The 20,188-nt window shown below is 43.6% G+C and overlaps 1 protein-coding gene across 10 annotated transcripts in view; it reads right to left on the bottom strand.

Moving 5' to 3' along the window:
• The window catches only part of ablim2 (actin binding LIM protein family, member 2), an 85,320-nt gene that overhangs the window by 44,234 nt on the left and 20,898 nt on the right, over positions 1 to 20,188 (bottom strand). For 6 of the 10 annotated variants that reach the window (XM_061031375.1, XM_061031365.1, XM_061031374.1 and 3 more), the window contains exons 1-2: positions 19,482 to 19,721; positions 6,597 to 6,779 (exon numbers count right to left, since the gene is read on the bottom strand). In XM_061031375.1, coding sequence (XP_060887358.1) covers positions 6,597 to 6,779; positions 19,482 to 19,497 — 199 coding nt within the window. In that variant the 5' untranslated portion in view covers positions 19,498 to 19,721. Of the gene's footprint in view, positions 1 to 6,596; positions 6,780 to 19,481; positions 19,722 to 20,188 lie in introns of those variants that run through there. The other 4 variants (XM_061031372.1, XM_061031371.1, XM_061031373.1 and 1 more) reach the window with 2 other exon arrangements.

Genomic DNA, 20,188 nt, shown 5'->3' with positions numbered 1-20,188 from the left:
CTTTGTAAGCACTGGTCCAGGATCATTACTTCTGATTTCTGAGCAAATCTGCCTCATCTACTCTATGCTCAATATACTCGTCCGCATATGTCTGCAGTGATCGCCACATTTGGTAAAACACTTAACTAAAGCCAACTCCAGCGGCCTCGTCAGTGTGGCTGGAACTTCCTCTCCTTTCGGTCTTCATACTGTCTGTCACTCTCCCTCGACTCTTCTGGTGATTGTCTATCCTTTGAATGTTGATTTTTGTCCGGCTTTTGGCCAGTACTGAGACGGGCTAAAGCGCCGTAAAAGCTGTACGCACTTCTCACAAGAGACCAGCGTCTTCCTGCCAAACTTACAGAACGCTGTTAGCAGGCGACCGGGCGATCTGTGGACATGAGCGAGACGCCATCCCCCCTGTTGAAGGTTATGACTTCTAGAGCAACTTTGAAACTGCTAATTTAAGATGGAAAAGTTACATGTTGTTGCTTTAAAATCCATATTTTAAAACTGTTGATGTTTTTAAGAACATGTTGGATGTAAATAAAGTTTTCCACCAAATCTCATGAATCCAAAAACAGCTTAGACAGTAAAACATAATAATCTGTAGATGAGGTCAACATTTCATGTGTTCAAAGATACCTCTGTATTTTCTTTTAAGTGTGCACCTGGTTATCTTCCCCCGTATATTTGTGTTCGAGTTTAGCACCCCTGGGATAACACACACACACACACACACACACACACACACACACACAGCGTCTCCCCGTGAGTGTGTTCTTGTGAGCCTGCTTCCAAGAACGAGACAATCCAATAGCCTACGCCCAACTGAGAACATCACAACCATCTGCTATTATAACACCACTGATCCCAGCATCAGGGCTTCAACATGTGGCGAGCAGTGTCTATTTACCGAGCTCACTTCCAGGAAGACACACACTCAGGCTCGGGCTGTTGTGAAAAACACAATGCAATCCATAAATCTGCCAAAAACCTCAAAGGAAAGATGAACGCGTGCAAGAGCTGGAGTCAGAGCTGTGATTTCTCACCGCACAACGTAAACATCAGTAAACCATTATGTTAACTGACTCTATTTCTGGTTTCTATCTCAGTTGTACAATTAAGCCATTATCTTCTTATCCAAATTGTCCAAAGTCCTCTAAAGGAGTTCATTTAAGCGTATATTGTTCATTTAAAAAATACAGAAGATGATAAAACTCTCTCGAGTCAAGGTCCATTTACACTTGGATTAAAAGTTGGGCTTGATTCTTTAAGTTTTGAGAGTAAGTATCCCAAAGGACTATTACAAACATATCTAATGATGTCATGTCTTACAAATCCAATCCAGACAATCCTGGACATTGTGTCCTCTTAAAGGTCACATATTATACAAATTACACTCCCTCATGTTTTCTAACACTAATATGTGTCCCTAGTCCGTCTATAAACCCGCCCAATGATGAGAAAAGTCCATCCTCTCCACTTTTCAGAAAATGTGTCCTCAAACAGGCCGTTTGGAGAATCTCAGTTGACCAGAGGTGGATGTTGATTGGTCAATAACCAATTCTCCTTTTAATGTTCAGCATAAAGAGATGGATATGAACAAGTGTCCATCAAGTCTACACCAAATCATTGCAATCAATCTTATCAGCCAGTTGTTTTCTGATAGATTAAGCGAAAGGTCCCGCCAATTAATAAGTGATACCATGCATTTTTGGTCTTTTTCTGGACACTATTCTGAGTCCAGAATAACCATTAGTGCTCAACCACAAGCTAAAACCAACAGTCAGTCAAAGCTTGTCTGAAAGAAGAGATTCGCTGTCTACTGAGACAAACGTCATTGTTTATCCAGGAGATTCACATGTGTGACTGAGAAGAATTCAAGCTTGTCTGACTTCTCCATCTTTATGAATAAAAACTAAGCAGCTCAATCAAAGACAACACTCCTCAGTGTGTTGGGTGTGTTGTGATTATTGTGTGAATGACAAAGTGTCTGACTCTTTCACAGTTCAAACTCTTTCACCGTTTCTCAGTTTTCATGCAGGCTTGTCAACATTGGGGTGTGACCACATATTTTCTCCTTTGAGTACTCCCCGCTGTATTCAGATGCTTTCTGGATGATGTGATTGTGCTTCACGAAAACAAAACACAAAAAAACAGATTAAGAGTTTGAAGTCTGCCTGAGTTGTTTTGCGAGGTCGTTTTGTCTGCAGCTCTGAAGAATTGATGGTGTCTCAGTGTCAGCTTAAAGGCGTCAAAGGAGCAGACATAACAGGATACACAAAGACAGGCCCAGTTGGTACCTAAAATAAAACACACTTCCTCTACCACAGAGCCTGCTGTTGACAGAAGCTGCCATGAAAGCAGCAATTAGTGCTCATCAGACGCTCTGAAGCCTGGAGCTGCAGTGTGGAGTGGAGTCTTGGATATCATGACTCCTGGTCAGTCTTAGTCTGCTGATGAAGACCATGTGAAATGATTCAAAGCTACAGCCAATCAGGAGTCAATTAGTCTTTGTTTCCTTCCAGAATTCTTCCGGCAAGAAATTCAGACCAGTCAGAGAGCATTTTCCTCACGCATCACACATTTGAGTCTGCATGTAAATGTCCCCTTGTGAACACCGACCAAACATGAGGTAATTTTGCAACAGTTGAACAAACTGGTCCATGATTCAAACCAGAGCAAACGAACTGTCGGTGTGAAAACAACCTAAAAAACTTTCAACACTCGGGGTGCTGGTAGCCTAGCGGTTAATGCACAGGCCCCATGTATGGTGGCTAAAGTTCTTGAGAGCGGGTGTCCAGGGTTTGAATCCGACCTGTGGCTCCTTTTCCTGCATGTCGTTCCTCACTCTCCCTCCCCGGCTTCTGACTCTATCAACTGTGCTATCTCCAAAAAGAATAAAGGCGTAACAACCCAAAAAGTAAACCTAAGAAAAAAACCTAAAAACTTTCAGCACTGGAGAGCAGCCCTTCCCTGACAGCTCTGCAGCGTTCTGCCCCCTTGAAAGCGTCCAGAGAGCTGGCCAATCGGAAGAGAGTAGACAGGTGGGAAGAAGAAGCTTCTCTATAAATTTCACAGACAACATGATCGGTGAACATGAGGAGAATATGGGATCTTTAAACTGTGCACTTGTTGTGAGGCTGTGTTTACTATTAGCTACCTTAAGAGCCCGCCAATGCTAAAGCAGCTAACACTACCTCACATTAATCCACTGCACCTCTAAGCTCGGTGTTAATTACACACATGGCTAGCTGAGCATTGACGAGTTCCTCACTTCAGACCTGGCTCTGTTAGCCTGCTGGCTAACACCCAGGCTTGTAATTGGCACTAATACAGCGATATGGTCAGGGTCCATGGGCTTGATTCTCTTCCAGGTTCATCTTAACAGCTTAGATCGAGTGCACTCGGTCAGAGGTGAGGCGTGTTTACGTTCTGCAGATCAACAGGGGCTGATTTTATTAACACATGCTATAAAGAATGAAAACACGAACTTCTACGTGAGGACTGCACCGTGTTGAGCTTGGCTGCTGAACCTGAATCACGTCTTTGTTTATCTCTTTCATGTTCAGGTTTGAGCTGCAGATAGAGAAATCTGAGCCCCACTCCGCCTGCTGTTTTATTTCCATTCCTGACTTTGTGATTCTTTTCGGTCAACATCGGGTCGAGTTAACAGAAAAAACTGCCCAACAAACACCTGCAAAGTCGGGAAAATCAGCTCATAAGTAACCCAGATTACTTAGAATTTAATTTGAGGATTTAGGTAGAATTTAATGTGTGTGTGTGGTAAATCAGGTAAACGATGCTTTCGCTGCTACGTCACCTGCACACCTGGGCGTAGACGGTGATCACAGCCACAGGCGGGGAGATCAGGGAGTGACAGGGGACTGGGGATTGAGGAATCAGAGGAAGCCACAAAGTTTGTCGACCCCGTGTGTGTGACGTAGCAGCAAAAGCAATATTGACATGCAATGTTTACCTGACTTAGCACACACACACTTTAACACACTTCAAATTGGCGACAACAGATACGATGAGAACTGGTTGGACGGAGCAGCGCCTTCACATAACTCCTCACTTTGGCCTCTACATGGTATTAATAAACCTCCTGAGTGCCTGACGTTAAGACGGCCAGCCTCACAGCGTTCCTAATGAAGCTCTTCGGAAAACAAGCCAAAACAGCCATGAAAACATGCTCCCTCTCCCTTTAATCACAACAACCAGGTTCATCAAAATAATGACTTTAAAGCTTTTAATTCTGATGAGTAATGTGCGAGCGTGACTCCAGGCGTGTAATCATCACTATTTACTGTTTCAAACATAAAAGCCCCACAAGAAAAAACAAACCATGCTTGATTAGTGAGGCATGAGAGTCTCATTCCTTAACAGCTGTACGATGTGAAACAACACGAGCTGATTCTACACGAGTCAAGGCTCTTAAATTAAGAGTAGCCAATCAATGAAAATGTAAAAAAAAAAAAAAACTGTGTTATAACCAAGCGGTAACCTCCGCTCTTGAAAAATGAAGCCGATGCAGAAGTGCAAAATCCTGCAATTCCACTTGTGTCCACTTGAGGCTGGCTCCAGTAACACCGGATTTCACTTACACACCCATTTAAAAAAGCCAGTTTTTACAGCACAATTTAACATGTTTACATCCTGTTAGCTGACATGATTGACAGGTGGGCGCGGTGTAATGGTTTGTCAGGAGGCTTAAAACCCGCCTCAGCTCCAGCTCTCAGCCTGTCGTTAGGTTGACTGAAAGTTAGACTGAGACAGCATTTCCAGCATGGAGACCGCCATCGATGGGACTCCAGCGCCCCCTGCAGGAACAAACGGGTGACGTCACTCAGGCTTCATCCGTTAATATTTACAGTCTGGAGTTATAACTGGCATGTGGTGCTGCCACGATGCATTAAGATGGACATAAGGAGGGGGTAAAAGATCTAAATACAAATTCTACACACAGGAGAGACGCTAATATATTTGGGGCGACTAAAAGATACTTATAGTTGTGAGATTGCTCCCGTAGACGTTTCAGCAGGCCGGTTGCAAAACATGCAGAGACTTAATCCCTGCAGGGAAATGAGACTACTGAAAGATCCCCTCAGAGAAATATCTTAAAGAGTAGGATGCTCTTTATCCTTTTTATCAAACCAGAAACTACTTTCACATCTCACTCTGCAGAGCTACCAGACGCATTGACAAAAACAGTTATTTAACTTTGAATATAAAGGGATGTGTTTGTCTACTGCTGCCTCGGTGGGTTCCTTTTTAAACAAAATCATGTGTCAAATAAATACTGTGTTTAAAAGCCAAAGATACACAATAATGCAAACTTCAGTAACTGGTTGACGCAGCGGTGGAACAGCAACTCCTGTCTTTCTACTGCAGAGTAAAATGCCACTTCTTGTAAATGCGGTCTGGTGGCTTTGAAGAGATCAATGTTAAAAAAAAAAGGTGTTTCCTTTATAAAGGTCTGGCAGGGGTGTGGAACAAAGTCTGGACAAACCCCTGCTGGAGGGGTCACTTTATAGATGTTGTCGGACACCTTAAATAACAATCTGAACCTGTTTCTCTGTTGTCAACTGAAGCAATTTACTAGAGTTTCATAAGAGTGAAATTCCCCTCAGAATAAAATCAATACCAATATTTATAAAACTTCTGTGTTCTGTGTACTACTTCTGTATGCTTTTATTTTATGTTGCTGTAAAATGAAAAAGTTTTCTTCAGGGAAGTTACACTAGATACTGTTTGAACTGTGAAAATAAGCCAATTAAGACATGCATCACTAATGCATCATGGGTATGCACACCCTCTGCTCAGTCCTCCCTCGTTCGTAGAGTTTAAGGTGGAGGGTGAGGAGGAGGGGTGGGGGTTGGGGGGTGGGGTGTAGGACACACAGACAGGGAGTCTCCTGGTCAGTGTGTGATAACAGGCGATAAACTCTGGGAAGCCGTCAACACTGTGGCGACCCCTCTGGTAGCCTAGCAACCAGAGTGTGTTGACGACAACAAAGCAGCCTGACACAAGGCTTCGTGCTGAGAGTCTGAGCTGGGAGGGGCGCTGACACACGCTCCGACAAATACAGTCACATGTTGAAAAAAAAAAACACATCCCACGATTTACCACAAGCACACACATTTCAAGTATGTGACACCTACAGAGTAAAAATAGACACACAACCACACGCACACACGCACACACACACAAGCACACACACACACACACACAAGCACACACACACGCAAAGTATCTTTTCTCTGCTGAACCATCAGTCATACTAGACCTCATATTTATCAGAAAATTAAAGACACATATATTGATTGTATCCCTTCAAAAATTCAGAAAGCGGCACAGGGAAGTAAATTCATACTTCCAAACATCAATGTATGGCGCCAGAATCTGGTGATGAGTGAAGATTTGATGGTCAAGTTTTGCTGCAGTAAGAAGTATGACCTCACCTTCAGATATTTCTAAAACAAGGAGGGTTGTGTTTCTGCTTTACAACCTACATTCCTGCGTCAGACGCGCTATATTTTCGGAGGTTGTAAGAGCTGTGGCTTGTGGAGCGGGCGTGTTAAGGTCAAAGGTCACAACTGGCCGTTACATACCTTTACAGACGAAGCACTTGATGTGGAAGTGTTTGTTCTGGACCCGGAGCGCCTCCCCTTTGCAGGGCTTCCCACAGTTCTGACAGGGGATCGGCCCTCCTCCTCCTCCGCCGCCGCCTCCGCCCGACTTTTGCTTCTGCTTCTGCTGCTCCAGAGGGCTGTGGACCGCCTGCTGCTGAAACACTGCAGGAGACACACACAGGGAGAATAGGATTGAAGACAATATTCTAGTATTATATCGCACACATTCAGAGCGTTCAGTCACTTGACGGGCGTCGGGGGGGGAAGAGTGTGGGAAAGAAGCGTCCATCATGGAACACTGTGTGGAGCTGCATCACAGGCTTGTTCATTGAGCATCTCGTCTAAATGATGCATGTTTACATCCCCTGACAACCACAGATAAACAGAGATATTATGATAAACTGCAAGCTTTGGGCACGTGCCACCCTTATACACATTTTGTAAAGAGCCTAAAAATCCACATCAACACGGCTGCTGCATGAATGTCACATTGTTGACTTGTTCCCCACTTCATTTCCTAGATTTTATTCTCTTTGTTCCACACAGGAAGGTGGGCTTTTTTGTGCCAAGAAAAATGATGTCAACACCAGACGACATCATCCCTGAGGCGTCTTCAATGATGCAAGAAGAGAGAGACAGAGTGACACAATGAGAGGCAGAAGACATCTCCATCTGAACGTTACCATCAGGACGTGTTTGTGTTTACATCATAAACCCCGGCAGAACGGCACACGCACATACTGATCAGGCTTTCAATACAAACGGAGCCGTCAGATGAATAGAAGGCCCTTTGTGCTCTCAGGACACGCTGGTGTCGTCAGACCGGTTTCATCAGCCCTCCATGGTTACCGGTAATTGGGCTCGGAAAGGGGACATCATCGGATAGATTGATGTAGAGAAAGAGCGAGGGAGAGACAGAGAGAGAGAGAGAGAGAGAGAGAGAGAGACAGAGAGAGAGAGAGAGAGAGAGAGAGAGACAGAGAGAGAGAGAGAGAGAGAGAGAGAGAGAGAGAATAGCTGAGCCAAACAGAGGCGCTCCAGGACTTTCATTCTGGTGAAAATCTCACATACAGTGTTACAATGCTGGATGTCCAAACTAAAAGTTTCATATCATAAAGTAAGCGTATGTTGGAGTAATCCCAGGAGAAGTCTGCAGGGGGCGCTAAACAGCTTGTTCTGCAAATCACAAGATAGTGCCCCGATATGAAACCAAGAATTTAACCAGACGGCTTCAAGCCTCTACGCTTTCTCGCTCCATGTCCTATTGTTTACGGTGAGAAGGCAGACTCAGAGGGCGGAACGAACACCTAGCTGTGGGAGTGTCACCCACCTGGGGGAGGGGTTACTGCCCTTTGTGATGTCATGAAGGGAAAATCTCCAAACGGCCTGTTTGAGCACACATTTTCAAAAGACGGAGAGGATGGACTTTTCTCATCATTGGGGGGTTTGTAGACAAACTTTAGTGTTAGAAACATGGTAAAGTGGATTTGACATAATAAATGACCTTTGACCTATCTGATAACTGTTCCAATGGAGCCACACATTCTTCGCTGAGTTTTACAAGCACCTTTCAGCCGCCGTGGGGAACAAAGTCATTTTATAGCTTTGTAGAGTGTGTGCCTGTGTGTCCAAGACAAACAAAACCCTCAAAAATCTCCTCCGATCTCTTTGAGAAGATCACTTCACTCAAGAGTTTTAAAAGTCTAATTCTCAAATCGGATTTGAATGAAAGCGGAGGATACCGAAAACAATCCGGAGATCAGCAACTGCAATCAAAATATAAAGAAAGACGATTCTTCACAAAGTTGTCTTTGGATGAGACGAGGATCCAAAGAGCTGGTTTCTTTCTAACCATGTCTGGATTACAACCTGGTGCTTTATTTGGAAATGTGCCCACTTCCTTATTGAATCAAGACAAGAAAAGGGATTTTGAACAATCTCATGTAGATTCTATTTTCAGTCGGAGGTGCGGTTTTTATTGAAGCTACTTGTGTTGTCCATGTGGGCTCGAGAACCAATAAAGAGAAGAATTTAGGAGGGGAAAGTCTAAAGTTCTCGTAAAAAAGGTCTGAGACCGAGATGATTGCTACCATCTGGAAAAGACAAGAGTCCAAAGGGAGACAGGTTTGGTAGGAGGGTCTGCAGCAGGGATTTGTGGTGAGAGAGGTGTGAGGGAGGGCGGGGGGTGGGAGGGGGTCTGCCTCCTGATATGACCCAGCGTGCATTGCTGCACCCTTGCACCTGTTGGGGGGGGGGGGGATCCAGTGTCTCTATGCTTCCTCTTCAAACAGCAAATAGAGGAGGAGGGTGGAGAGGAGGCGGAGGAGACAGGAGATGATCTTTAGGGTCAGATGTAAATCCAGCTCGTTGTCCCAGACTTTCAGGCTGCCGGTAACCGAGACGCTCGTAGTGGTGGTGTGTGATAGGAGTCCAATAATCTGTGAGAGGGGGAGCGGGGAGCGGGGAGCGGTTTGCTGTTTATATTTAATACTGTTGGCTGACAAAATGAACGATGAGTGCTACGCTCAATCCATGTTCAACTGCTGCTCTTTCATGTCCTCCTCTGGGTTCATGACAGGGCGATGACTTGTGTTTCAGGCGTTAAGAGAATTCAACATGATCAGGGTTAAGATCTTCATTAATCTTTATATAGTGACCCCCTTAAGGTGATCGTCGGTCCTAGTTGGACCGTCGGTGAGAGGAATCTCTCTGATTGGCTGTTCAGAGGTTTCATTTATCTCCAGCTCTCGACACAGGTTCTGTAAAGCCCCTTGAACATGCCGCTGGTAGTATCCATGCTTTCACCCATTAGTGCTGTTTCTCCTTATTTGTCTCTCTCTCCCTGATTTCTGACTCTATCCACTGTCCCATCTCTCCAATTAAGGCCCAAAAAGCCCAAAAATCAAACTTAAAATGAATCTAGAAACAGGCAAAGAGTTTGATTAAAGGAGCCGGAGGGCTGTGAAAGCCTCCTGTCAGTCAGCCCCCAATTATGCAAACCTATCCTAACTCTTAGCATCCAGGGATTTTGCAGCCAGTCTCAAGTGGACACTTAAAAAACTGCAATTTTTTGAACTTCAGCATTGGCTTCTTTTTTTTCCACATTGGAGGTCACCACTTGGTTTACGCCTTGGCCACAATCGACAAAAGGCAATGCTGCATTTTTAAATAAGGAATGATGTTTTTTAAACCCCATTGTTAATTGTTTAACCCGGTCCAATCAGTGAGCATCCCAGTTTGTCTAGACTGCGTTAGCCTCGACTTGCAGATATTCATTTAACAGATATAAATGCTTACACCTGCTGCTGACCCTTTTGTCTATTCTACGCCTTAGAAGTTAAACATTGCAATTTATAATACTACTTCTGCCTATGCACATGAGGGAAGCTGTACTCATTTCTGTCCAGCAGCCTCATCACTCCAAATGGAGCACTGCTGTATTCATTCAGTAAACCAATGGCGTTATTTTATGCCAGTTTATGCTAAGTGCTAATATGCTGAATAGTGCTAAATAGTGCAGATTAACAGTCATGCATTTGGAAACACTTTTAACATTACAGCATGTGCACATAGAGTTCAAAGGTTCAGACCTCACTTCTGTGGTCATCAAGAAATCTGCTGAAGGAAGCAAATCATGGAAGAAGAAGGCTATTTGAAAGTCTGAGTAGAGGAAGTATGGAGTGGAAATAATTCAGTTGGACATGGGTGACAAGGAAATTCTGAGTTTCCTTTTTATGATCGAGGACAGAGAGGGACTGTGTACTCCGGAGCAGCTTGTAGAGTCCCCCCCCCCCCTCCCCTTCTATCCCCCCCCTCTCCTGCTGGTGCCCTGTCCTCTCCACCCCAGTTGTCCATATCATCAATCAGCTATCCTGGAGTCTGTTCTCTGGCTGACAGCCACGACTGAGGCCGTTGTCCCAAAGGTTGCAGGCGGGCAGGCAGCTATCTGAGCAATGCAACGCTGCATGTCTGTGCTGCGTACAGTCACACCACTGGAAGCCTCTGGGAACGTACACTGACCATGACAGCTCGCCACCTGCACACGTGTGATGTACGACTGCCCAAACATAGGCATGCTGCTACACCCTGGAGGTATATGACATGATGAGCCAAGACAAACCTTTCTAATAGCTTATTACTCAAGGTCACCTATGATAAATCAAAGGTCATACAAGGCCGCTGTCCAAAGACACTCCAACTTAATAAAGCTATGATTGAAAATGAGAACCTCCGAAGGCCATGTTCCAGAAAAATTCCTCCAGTACCTCTTAAAAAATGTACCTAATGCTCCAACATGAAAAAGCTTTTAAGGTACATGTAATGACGAGCCCGAGGCCGCCACTCAGGACACAAGCAGTTCTGTATCAAATGCCTTTTCAAGAAGCCTAGCTCCTGCACCTCCTAAAAATAGAGTGTTCCCTAAACTCGCCGGGATCCCATGGTGCTCTGCAACATTCCTGCTGGGAACCATCTGCAGAGGCGGCCGGGGATCAAAATGCTCACATTACTACAGCAGGAGTGTTTGGTGCTGGACGGGCCGCTGACCTCCTGGAGTTTCGCCTTCTTGTGAATAAACACACAAACACAACCCACAAATGTTGATTACATGATGTTATTTCTGTGGAAAACGTAAATACAAGCCATATATAGCGTAGGACAGTTGCATTGGATCACCCAGAGAACACAGCTCTGTGTTCAACAAATTCACATGCGTGCAAAGAGAGTTAAACATCTCATGTCATCGATAAGCAAAATCTATTGAACACAAACATGACTCAAGCTAAAGTAAAAGTTGCTCTTTGTCCACCTGATGATGATCATGCCATTTGTAAAAAAAAAATCATCTTTGAAGCCATCTATCAGATTATAAACTTTGGTCTCAGTCTAGAACAGGAGTTTCCAAACTTCTCAGTTTGTGACCCCTAAAATAAGGGTACCAGAGACTTGGGACCCCCACTGACCCAGAAGGTGATTAATAACGTAGTGAAGAGGCCTATGAATAGGCCTATCCAAACTGTGGTAACCATTGGATGGTTTCTCACGACCCCCCACCAGGGGTCCCGACCCCCACTTTGGGGGAACCACTGGGGTAGAACACAAACTCAAGATGACAAGATGAAGTTCTGGGTACACTGTCATATTATTATTGCTAACAACAAACAATGTCTCTCCAGCATAATAGCTTTTTTACATATTCATTTTGTAGCTTACTTTCCACTGATTTGCATTCTAGCCACCACATTAAGCTGGACCTTCGTGGGTCTTGAAGTGGGCCTTTGGTGGGCTTATGGTGAGTTGGTGTGTAGCCCAAATGGGAAATCCCTAACAGTATACATTGGCTAGAAATTGGTGTACCATTTAGACTACAACATGGAAAATGGATGGGTCCAAAAGTGGGCCACGTTCTACCCATATAGGCCCTGCATTGAGCCCATTAGTGGCTCTTCATTTACTCATCCGGGAAAACCAATGAGGGGCCTTTATGAAAACTAAGGACTAAATTATTTGGGCTCCAGTTTGGTCTCATTTGGGCCCCACATGGGTGTGATGGCTGCCTGTTGATTAGGAGAATACGACATTATAAGGAATTTAAATACTGAAGACTTCCATTTGAATTTGGAGAATGGCTGTTCCATAGATCTTCTACTTTCTCACATGTATTTTCCTTAAAACAGTCATGTTAATTAAGTTATATCCTTTCTCTTTAGGTGGTGTCTGTCATTTTCTTCTCAGAGGCTTGCTCAATTTTTGTTTCCATAGTATTAAATGTATAGCCAACATAGGAACTGGAATAGATGTACACCTCCTTAGACAAAGTGAATATATGGCAGATTCTAGCCGAGGGGGGGAAACAGAGAATTTGCAACCTCTTAAAGACCCATTAAGTATTTTATTGGCTGTATTCACATCCTCTTAAGGTGTTGCAACCTGGATTATATCGTTACCATAATGTGAAGAGTTTCTAAGAGCCTGCTCACACCTGGCTTTACCTTTGTAAAACCATTACTTCACTGCTTAAGAGTTTCCTGTCCGCCAGTCCAACAGAAAACTCCCTCCATTATCTCACCGTCTCTGGGTGCCAAGAAAAAGACACGAACAGAGCCTGCAGGCCAAGTCCACTAAATACAAGTACTGCGTTACACACGAGGAAAAGAAGCAGAGAATTTGCAAATAGCTGGGATGAATGACCTAACTTATTCTACTATGCATAGACTGGACAATGTGAGTTATGAGATTTCCTTCTCTCTTCAAAGCTGTGAAGTCCACCTGTGCAGTCACGCTTGCAAACTGACCCCAACAGCATTTAGTCTTTGACCCTGAGGTCAAGTACTACAGAAAGCTGACCTTTGACTCCTCCTGAAAATGACACCAGTGGGCCCTTGTTGGGGAAGGTCGTTTTAAAGACTGTGAGGGTGTGTCGTATATAAACAGAAGCACCAGAACTACAACAAAATCAACCAAAATTGTAACCAGAACTAAATTCAATCAAGTGGATCGTCAATAGTTGCAAATGGTGTGCTTCTGAATGAATATGGTCATTGTGTGAAAACATATGATTCCAGCCATTCCTGTGATAGATTCCTCAGTGAATATTTCCTCCACGTGGACGACAAACACTACCCACAGACATGATCCCACGGGTTACTGCAGCTGGCTCTACTGCAGCTTATCTAGTTGTCTCAAGTTAAAACAGTATGAGATCCAATGTGTATAAATATCATGATTCCTCATTGGTGTAAGGTAGTTAATCCATCAGATCAGCATCTATGCAATGTCAAAATACTAATGGGATCTTACCATTGAACCCAAAGTGTGTGCTTACAGGTTGTGTACTTCCAGTCTTGGGCTTTTGGTTGGATCTCAAGTGGCATAAAGTGACATTTAGGCACTTCTGTGCTCCCAACTTTGTGACAACTTTAAAGAAGGCCCTTTACTGACATAACATTACAAAAGCTCAAAGACAGGGCCATAAAGACATGGTTTTTCCAGTTTGCTGTGGAAGAACTTTGCTGGTCTATGGGACTAACCATAAAGCAGACTGCCGTATAAATGGAGGCAAAACCTGACCAAGCTACATTTACTTGAAGTGTACCTTATGATAGTTTTTGCACCTTAGCATGATGGTAACAGTCTCACAGGTTCTTCAACTTCCAATGCAAGAATAACATTACCAAGTACAATAAGAGGGAAGGTAAATCTTTGAAGAATCATCTAGTAACTTGTCCAGCAACAACTTGACAAGCTTGATAAAACACCAACATTTTTAATCTTCTCATTTTCATTTATTCTTTAGTGGTTCCGCTAGTTTTATTAAAAATGTCTTGTCCTCTATTCAGCCAAACAATGACGTCCAGGAACTCCTTATGTTAAAAACAGAGGAAGAGATCAGCTTAGTTTAGCTTAGGGAAGGTAAAGGGGCGTTATTGTTGAGAAAGCGATGCACAAAAGATGCCATGCTGTTATGTGAGACATCAGCCATTTGATTTGGGATTGCTGGCATGCTGTTTGAAATCACACACTGGAGCAGCAATATGACAGCGACCTTTATTCAAAAACAAAAGGCATTCTTTACGGCTTCAAAGCAGGATATGTGTGGGATCATTAGAGAGAAGGCAGAAACAAGTAAAGCAGGCAAAGAAATAACTCAAAGACTAAAGACTATGAGATGGCAGACCAGACAGAAATGAAAAGAGAAAGTTGCTCTGAGGCTCTCATAACCAGAAAGTGCTGTCTCATAGTGAAGGCAGACACAGTGATGCAGCAGAAAACCACTGAACAGCTGAGCATGTGTGTGTCTGCACATGTTAAGAAGCTGATTTAATAACTGTTCATGAGCGGTACTGCTGATTGGGAGGGAATAAAAGAGTTGAAGCAGAAGGACAGAGAGGGAGAGACCGGAGCTGTTCATTTAAACCCAGAGAGAACCAGCATGACTCATGAATAGAGCCTCTCTGCAGAAAACATTGTGTCAGCTGTTTGAGCAGAGCTGCTGCAGAAACACTGGAATACACCTAAAGGAGAGAGGCCACTAAAAAAGCAACACACTGGCCATTTTTAACCATCGACAGGACCTTACTCCACCCTGAAGTGCACAAAGACACATTATACAACCGCTGAGTGAGGACAAAGTGACCCCAATTACTCAGACTGCTGGATGATTCACCCGCTAATGGAGAAATAGTGGAGAGTTAATGCAATGTAAATGCATTAAATGCCATACGAGTACTATTTTTTTAATGTAAGTGATGCTAAAGGAGGCCCTTATAGTAATGACCAATCACCATCTTTGCAGTTTTCATGAGCTACGTGGAGCTTTTTGGCATTTTAAGTTCAAGTTTTGGTTTTACATCACACAACTTCTCTATTTTGAATCAACCAACCCCGACAAATACTCATGATAAAGCTGAGATACCAACCAAGCATCAAACAGCTGGTAGACAATGTTTTGAAAGTTGTTGATGAAGAAAGGTCAGCATAAAGACTAGGGCTGGGAATCTTTGGGTATCTCACGATTCGATTTCAATTCTTGTGGTCACGAATCGATTGAGAATCGATTCTCGGTTTAAAACAATTCTGGATTCATGATTCAGTCTATTTTTGAATTAATACATATTTAAGGATTTACTCCAGTTATCTGTGAGATTGGCTGAATTTCTTGCTGCTCTAGTTGCCATTCTACTGAGTTAAAGACCTAGCTTTAGCAATTAGCAGGGAGTGACTGATTAACCGATTTTTGGAAATTATGAATCCATTTAAAACCTCAGAAGATAATAACCTCGATTTTTACATTCCCCACCTCTAATTAAGACGCGGGAGATATTTTTCTCAGCGGTTGGTAGAGACCAAAAATGGAGCTAAAAGGGGAGTGAATATTGGACATAAATTCATCCAATGAACACAAACATGACTCAAGCAAAAGTAAAAGTTTCTGTTTGTCCACCTGATGATAAAAAGTAACTCTTTGACATCAACATAAGCCACAATTGTGAATGACTTAATAAAAATCAATCAATGAAACAAACATTTTTCATGTCCATTCATTCTCTCTGCTTACATTTTAAAGGTTATCTCTTTATTATTATCCCTGTATGAAGTCTTTCATGTGACATTCAGTTCAATAAGAAACTATAAAATGCTTCACTAATCCAAAAAAACAAAAACTGAAGAGTGAAAGAAAACACCTTTGATCCAGATTTTATATCCAGTGCTTCTAAATGATAAGGTTAGCAACATGTCATGTTTTTCTTATTGTAAACAAATCCCATTTAAAGACCAAAACCAACCATGACAGTATCCATGCAGCGTGTATTCTGTGTTTTCAAAGCCTGATGTATAAATAGCTCCATTGTTGTGCACAAACCCATCAGTCAGCTTCCAGACCATCACATTTATTAAGCTGCAGCTCAAAATAATCTCCCATTAATGTTCTATTTCCTTCAATTTCAGTAACATTTACTAACAGTGGTGGTTCTAGAGTCTGTTGACTCAGGCCAAAATGAACAGGTGGCCCGTCCAACCAGCGTTCATCACCATCATGTTATTACAAATCAGACACCAACAACAACAACAACAAAACATTTAAATATTGCGAAATGTTAACGTTAATTTATGTCCAAAGTTCATATTCCTTAAATATCATTGAAAAGAGAACGGTGATTGTGTATACAAGCGGTCGAAAGGAGTTTCCTCCGGAGGGTGTAGGGTGAGGAGCTCAAACATTCGGGGGCAGCTCGAAGTAGACCCGCTACTCCTTCACATCGAAAGGAGCCAGTTGAGGTGGTTTGGGCGTCTGATTAGGATGTCTACTACACGCTCCCTTTGGATGTTTTCCAGGGCAGCCCAACTGGGAGGAGACCCCAAGGTAGACCCAGAGTTCGCTGGAGGGATTACATATCCCGTCCAGCCTGGGAACGGCTCAGAATCCCCCGAGAGGAGCTGGAAAACGTTGCTGGGAAGAGGGAAGTCTGGGTCAAATGATAAACTTATGAAGCCCCTGATGGCTACGGCAAGAAGTGTTTGCAAATCAATACCCACCGTTCACAAATCCTTACGCACAGTTTATACTATTTTTGCAAACCGTGGGCATGGTTTCATAAACCGTGCAATCTACGACCTCGCATAGACACGGGGTACTGATTTGCAAGCAGCTTTCTATTTCCTCCTTCCGGACTCTTTGGGGGCTCTGTAATGACAAAAAAATTGTGACTTAAAGATCTAAGTCTTGTTTAGGAGCCAGAGAACTTTGGGTGGAGCGCAGTAAGCACGTTGGAGAGTCAGAGACTGGAAGAGCAAGACTTATATATAGTGTTGGTTTTTAGTCTTAATGTGGGATTTTGACAAAATATCAATAGTTGAGGGTCACCTAGGGATACTTTCGCGGTATCTAGCATATAGAAATGATACATTTTAAACTATTCTTAATTATAGTATGTATGCAGGTAATTGAAAACCTCTGACAGAAACAATAAAATACCATAAAAATGTAATTGGGAACGGAGTATGGTAGTAGACGGACACACAGATGGTTTGTTTACTGGCAGGTCCAGAATGGTGACGGGCGTCGCTGTGACTGCTGACAACACGCCAGCCATTACATCACACACTCAGGATACACCGTCCTTGGCTCGGACCGAGACACTGAGACACGGCATGAAGTGGTGAGTGTGTGTGTGTGTGTGTGTGTGTGTGTGTGTGTGTGTGTGTGTGTGTGTGTGTGTGCATGACTGCATGCATGTGTGTATATCGCCTCAATGTTGAGAATAAATACCTGTGAGTGTGTATGCTAAGTAACATCCATTTGATATACTTTTGCTGCCCGTTGTTCCCAAACTTATCACAACAAGACTGAATATTGATGTACCATGCAACAAACAAACTCTCATGCTTGAAACATATCGCTGTGCTAGAGCTCAATGTACAGAATGTGTGTGTTAGCACATGGCCTGTGTGTGTGTGTGTGTGTGTGTGTGTGTCTTCCCCACCAGACTTCACAAGCTTCGTCACATTGTGGTAGCAGCTACAAGACACCGTTATGGCCCCACATTTAGAAACAGCACACACTCACACTGCCATCAACTTCACACTGGATCTGCTTTAACGAGGCTGTACAGGACCAGACTCTGGAGAGGAGAGGAAATACTTGTGGTGTCTTTATGAGGACGAACACTGAGGCTACTTTTTACAAGCAGCAGCGCACGGCTAAATAGTGGAAACTTACTGGATACATGTAGTCAACTAATTGAGCCTGGCTTCTAGCTAGCAGCTATACGAGCTGTCTTTCTCCCAAAGTCAACAATCAAACTCTTCAGTTCAGAGGCCAAATTATCTGCGGAGGACTACATCTCGAAAAAACTAATGGACTTGGTGATGAAAATAAATAGAAACATTGAATAAAGCAGTTTCAAGTTAAATATCTATGTTTTTCCAATGGGATTTGGTGAGGATTTGGGGTCTGCGAGCTGAGCTATCACGCCCTCTACTGTGCTGATAACACTTGGGTGTTGTTCATTATGGAAAAACGTTTGAATGCAGTTTTTTTTTTGCCTTTCTAGTGATTATTGCAGCCTAAAATACCGATTGTGGAACAGCATTTTCAAATAAACTGCTGTGAGAGTTGCAGCTTTTCAGAGGCCTTATTTTTTCACTGGCGAGGGGTTGGTTAAATTTGCTGTGCAGTTTAGATTCTGGTCCTGAATGCTCTGGATTTGTTTGGACCAAAGAAGGTCTGCAGTTTTAAGGCCCCCCCCCCACGGCCGTTTTGGACGCCCCTCGGTTTGTCAGATATGAGAGCAGTTATCAGGTCAACAGGTGTTGCAGTGGTGGAAGCGGGCAAGAGAAGTGATTCAGATAGAAGTGATTGTACCCGACCTAAAAAGCCTCTGCATGTTTCTAATAAGCTCCACGAGCAGAAACGTGCTCAAACTAGGATCAATATTGGAGATGCTTTTGAAAAATGGAGAGAGGTTAGAACACAGAAAGGTTTACAGACCGATGCAGAGCTGGATAAATACTGAAGCTTCAGTGTTCACCACATGGTGACCTGTGAGAGCATCGACTCCAGAGAGGAGGGGGCGGGGGGAGACAGCTCTCTACAATATTTAGAATTTAGACTGCAGTACCCATTTTAAACACTAGGGGACAGAGTTACATACTGCTCCTTTAAGGTCTGTGAGGAGTATAACAGGGACGTTTGGGGAATCCCTAAATCCCTACAAAATAAGTAAACACACATTAAAAGACGCTAAATCCCTAAAAAGGGTCACCACAGCCCTATTACGCAACACCAAACACGCACTGTAAATCACTGTAGTAATATCAACGGGCATTTCTTCTCAACAACTGCTCCTCACAGCCCCTCTGTAAGCCGCCCAAATGGCTGAGCTCCCAATGTGAGACAGGCAGGCAGGGGACCAACACAACACTGCTGTTGCCAGGGATGGAGCAGAGCAGGCAGGCAGGCAGGCAGGCAGGCAGGAGGGGAGGCAGCACATCAACCTGCCAGCGTTCAGCCTTCAACCACACACGCTAGTTGTTGTCATTCACCGTATTCAAAGAGAACGTGCTACACGCTTCTGTTCTGACCACGGTTACATAATAGGAGGCCTGCAGGTGAAGTATACCTACAAAGACGTGCTGAAAACACAAACACACTCACTCTGTCAAAGAACTTTTGAATGATTCCTGTGAGTCTGAGTTCTTTATTATCTTGTATTGTAGTTAAAGAGTGATTACTATGTACTTAAGATACACTTAAAAAGTTAATGTTTAAAACGAGCTGATCATTAAGCTACAATCTGTCTGCACACTGTCAGGTGAGCACACAGCATTAAAGCTTAGTGAAGGTATTTTAAAGGTGAGGTTTACCTTTCTCCTCGGGCATTGTCACTCAGCTGATTTCCCAAATGTGATATTTATTTTGTCCTTTAGCGTTAGCGATGAAAATAAAAATCCCAGGTGTCTCTTCAGAATCCTCTGACGGCGTTGCGACACATCCTCTGCACGCTCTGGAGTAATAATAGTTAGGAGCACAGAGTGAGCGCTCTGTCCGTCACTATCTCTGGAATGATCTCTCTCTCTCTCTCTCTCTCTCTCTCTCGCTCTCCCTACCTCTCTCTCTCTCTGAGTTATTGCAGCTATCTGTTATAAATAGAAGCATGTGCAGCTCAGAGAGAATGACACCTCCTCCTGGTGATCACTGGGCGTGTCCCAGTTCACACCACGCTCAGCTTTGACAGCTCGGTGATAAACAAACGGGGGTTCATTCAGTATGGCTAAAAGCTGTCACTCAACTGTACCTTTTTTAAGCACTAGGGGGCGTTGAAGTGTGGTCAGGCTAAAAGTGTTTCACCAAACTCCACCAACCAAATTCCAAAATGAAGTGTGAGAGGTCTGGCAACTGGAGAGTGGTTATCCAAAAAGTTTGGTTATCCCCATGAAGAAAAAGAAGGCCATAAGAATAGCTCAAACTAATGTTGTAGTCAAGACCACAACAACCAAGAAATACCCTAGACCAGAGTGTCCAAGACCTTTAGGGGTCGAGACCGATTGGAGACCAAGACCAAGGCAGGGCG

This window comes from Labrus mixtus, chromosome 23 (assembly GCF_963584025.1).
Source record: "Labrus mixtus chromosome 23, fLabMix1.1, whole genome shotgun sequence".
Lineage (NCBI taxonomy): Eukaryota > Metazoa > Chordata > Actinopteri > Labriformes > Labridae > Labrus > Labrus mixtus.
Note: the sequence above shows the minus strand (reverse complement) of the source record. Positions and strands in the feature narration are given on the sequence as shown.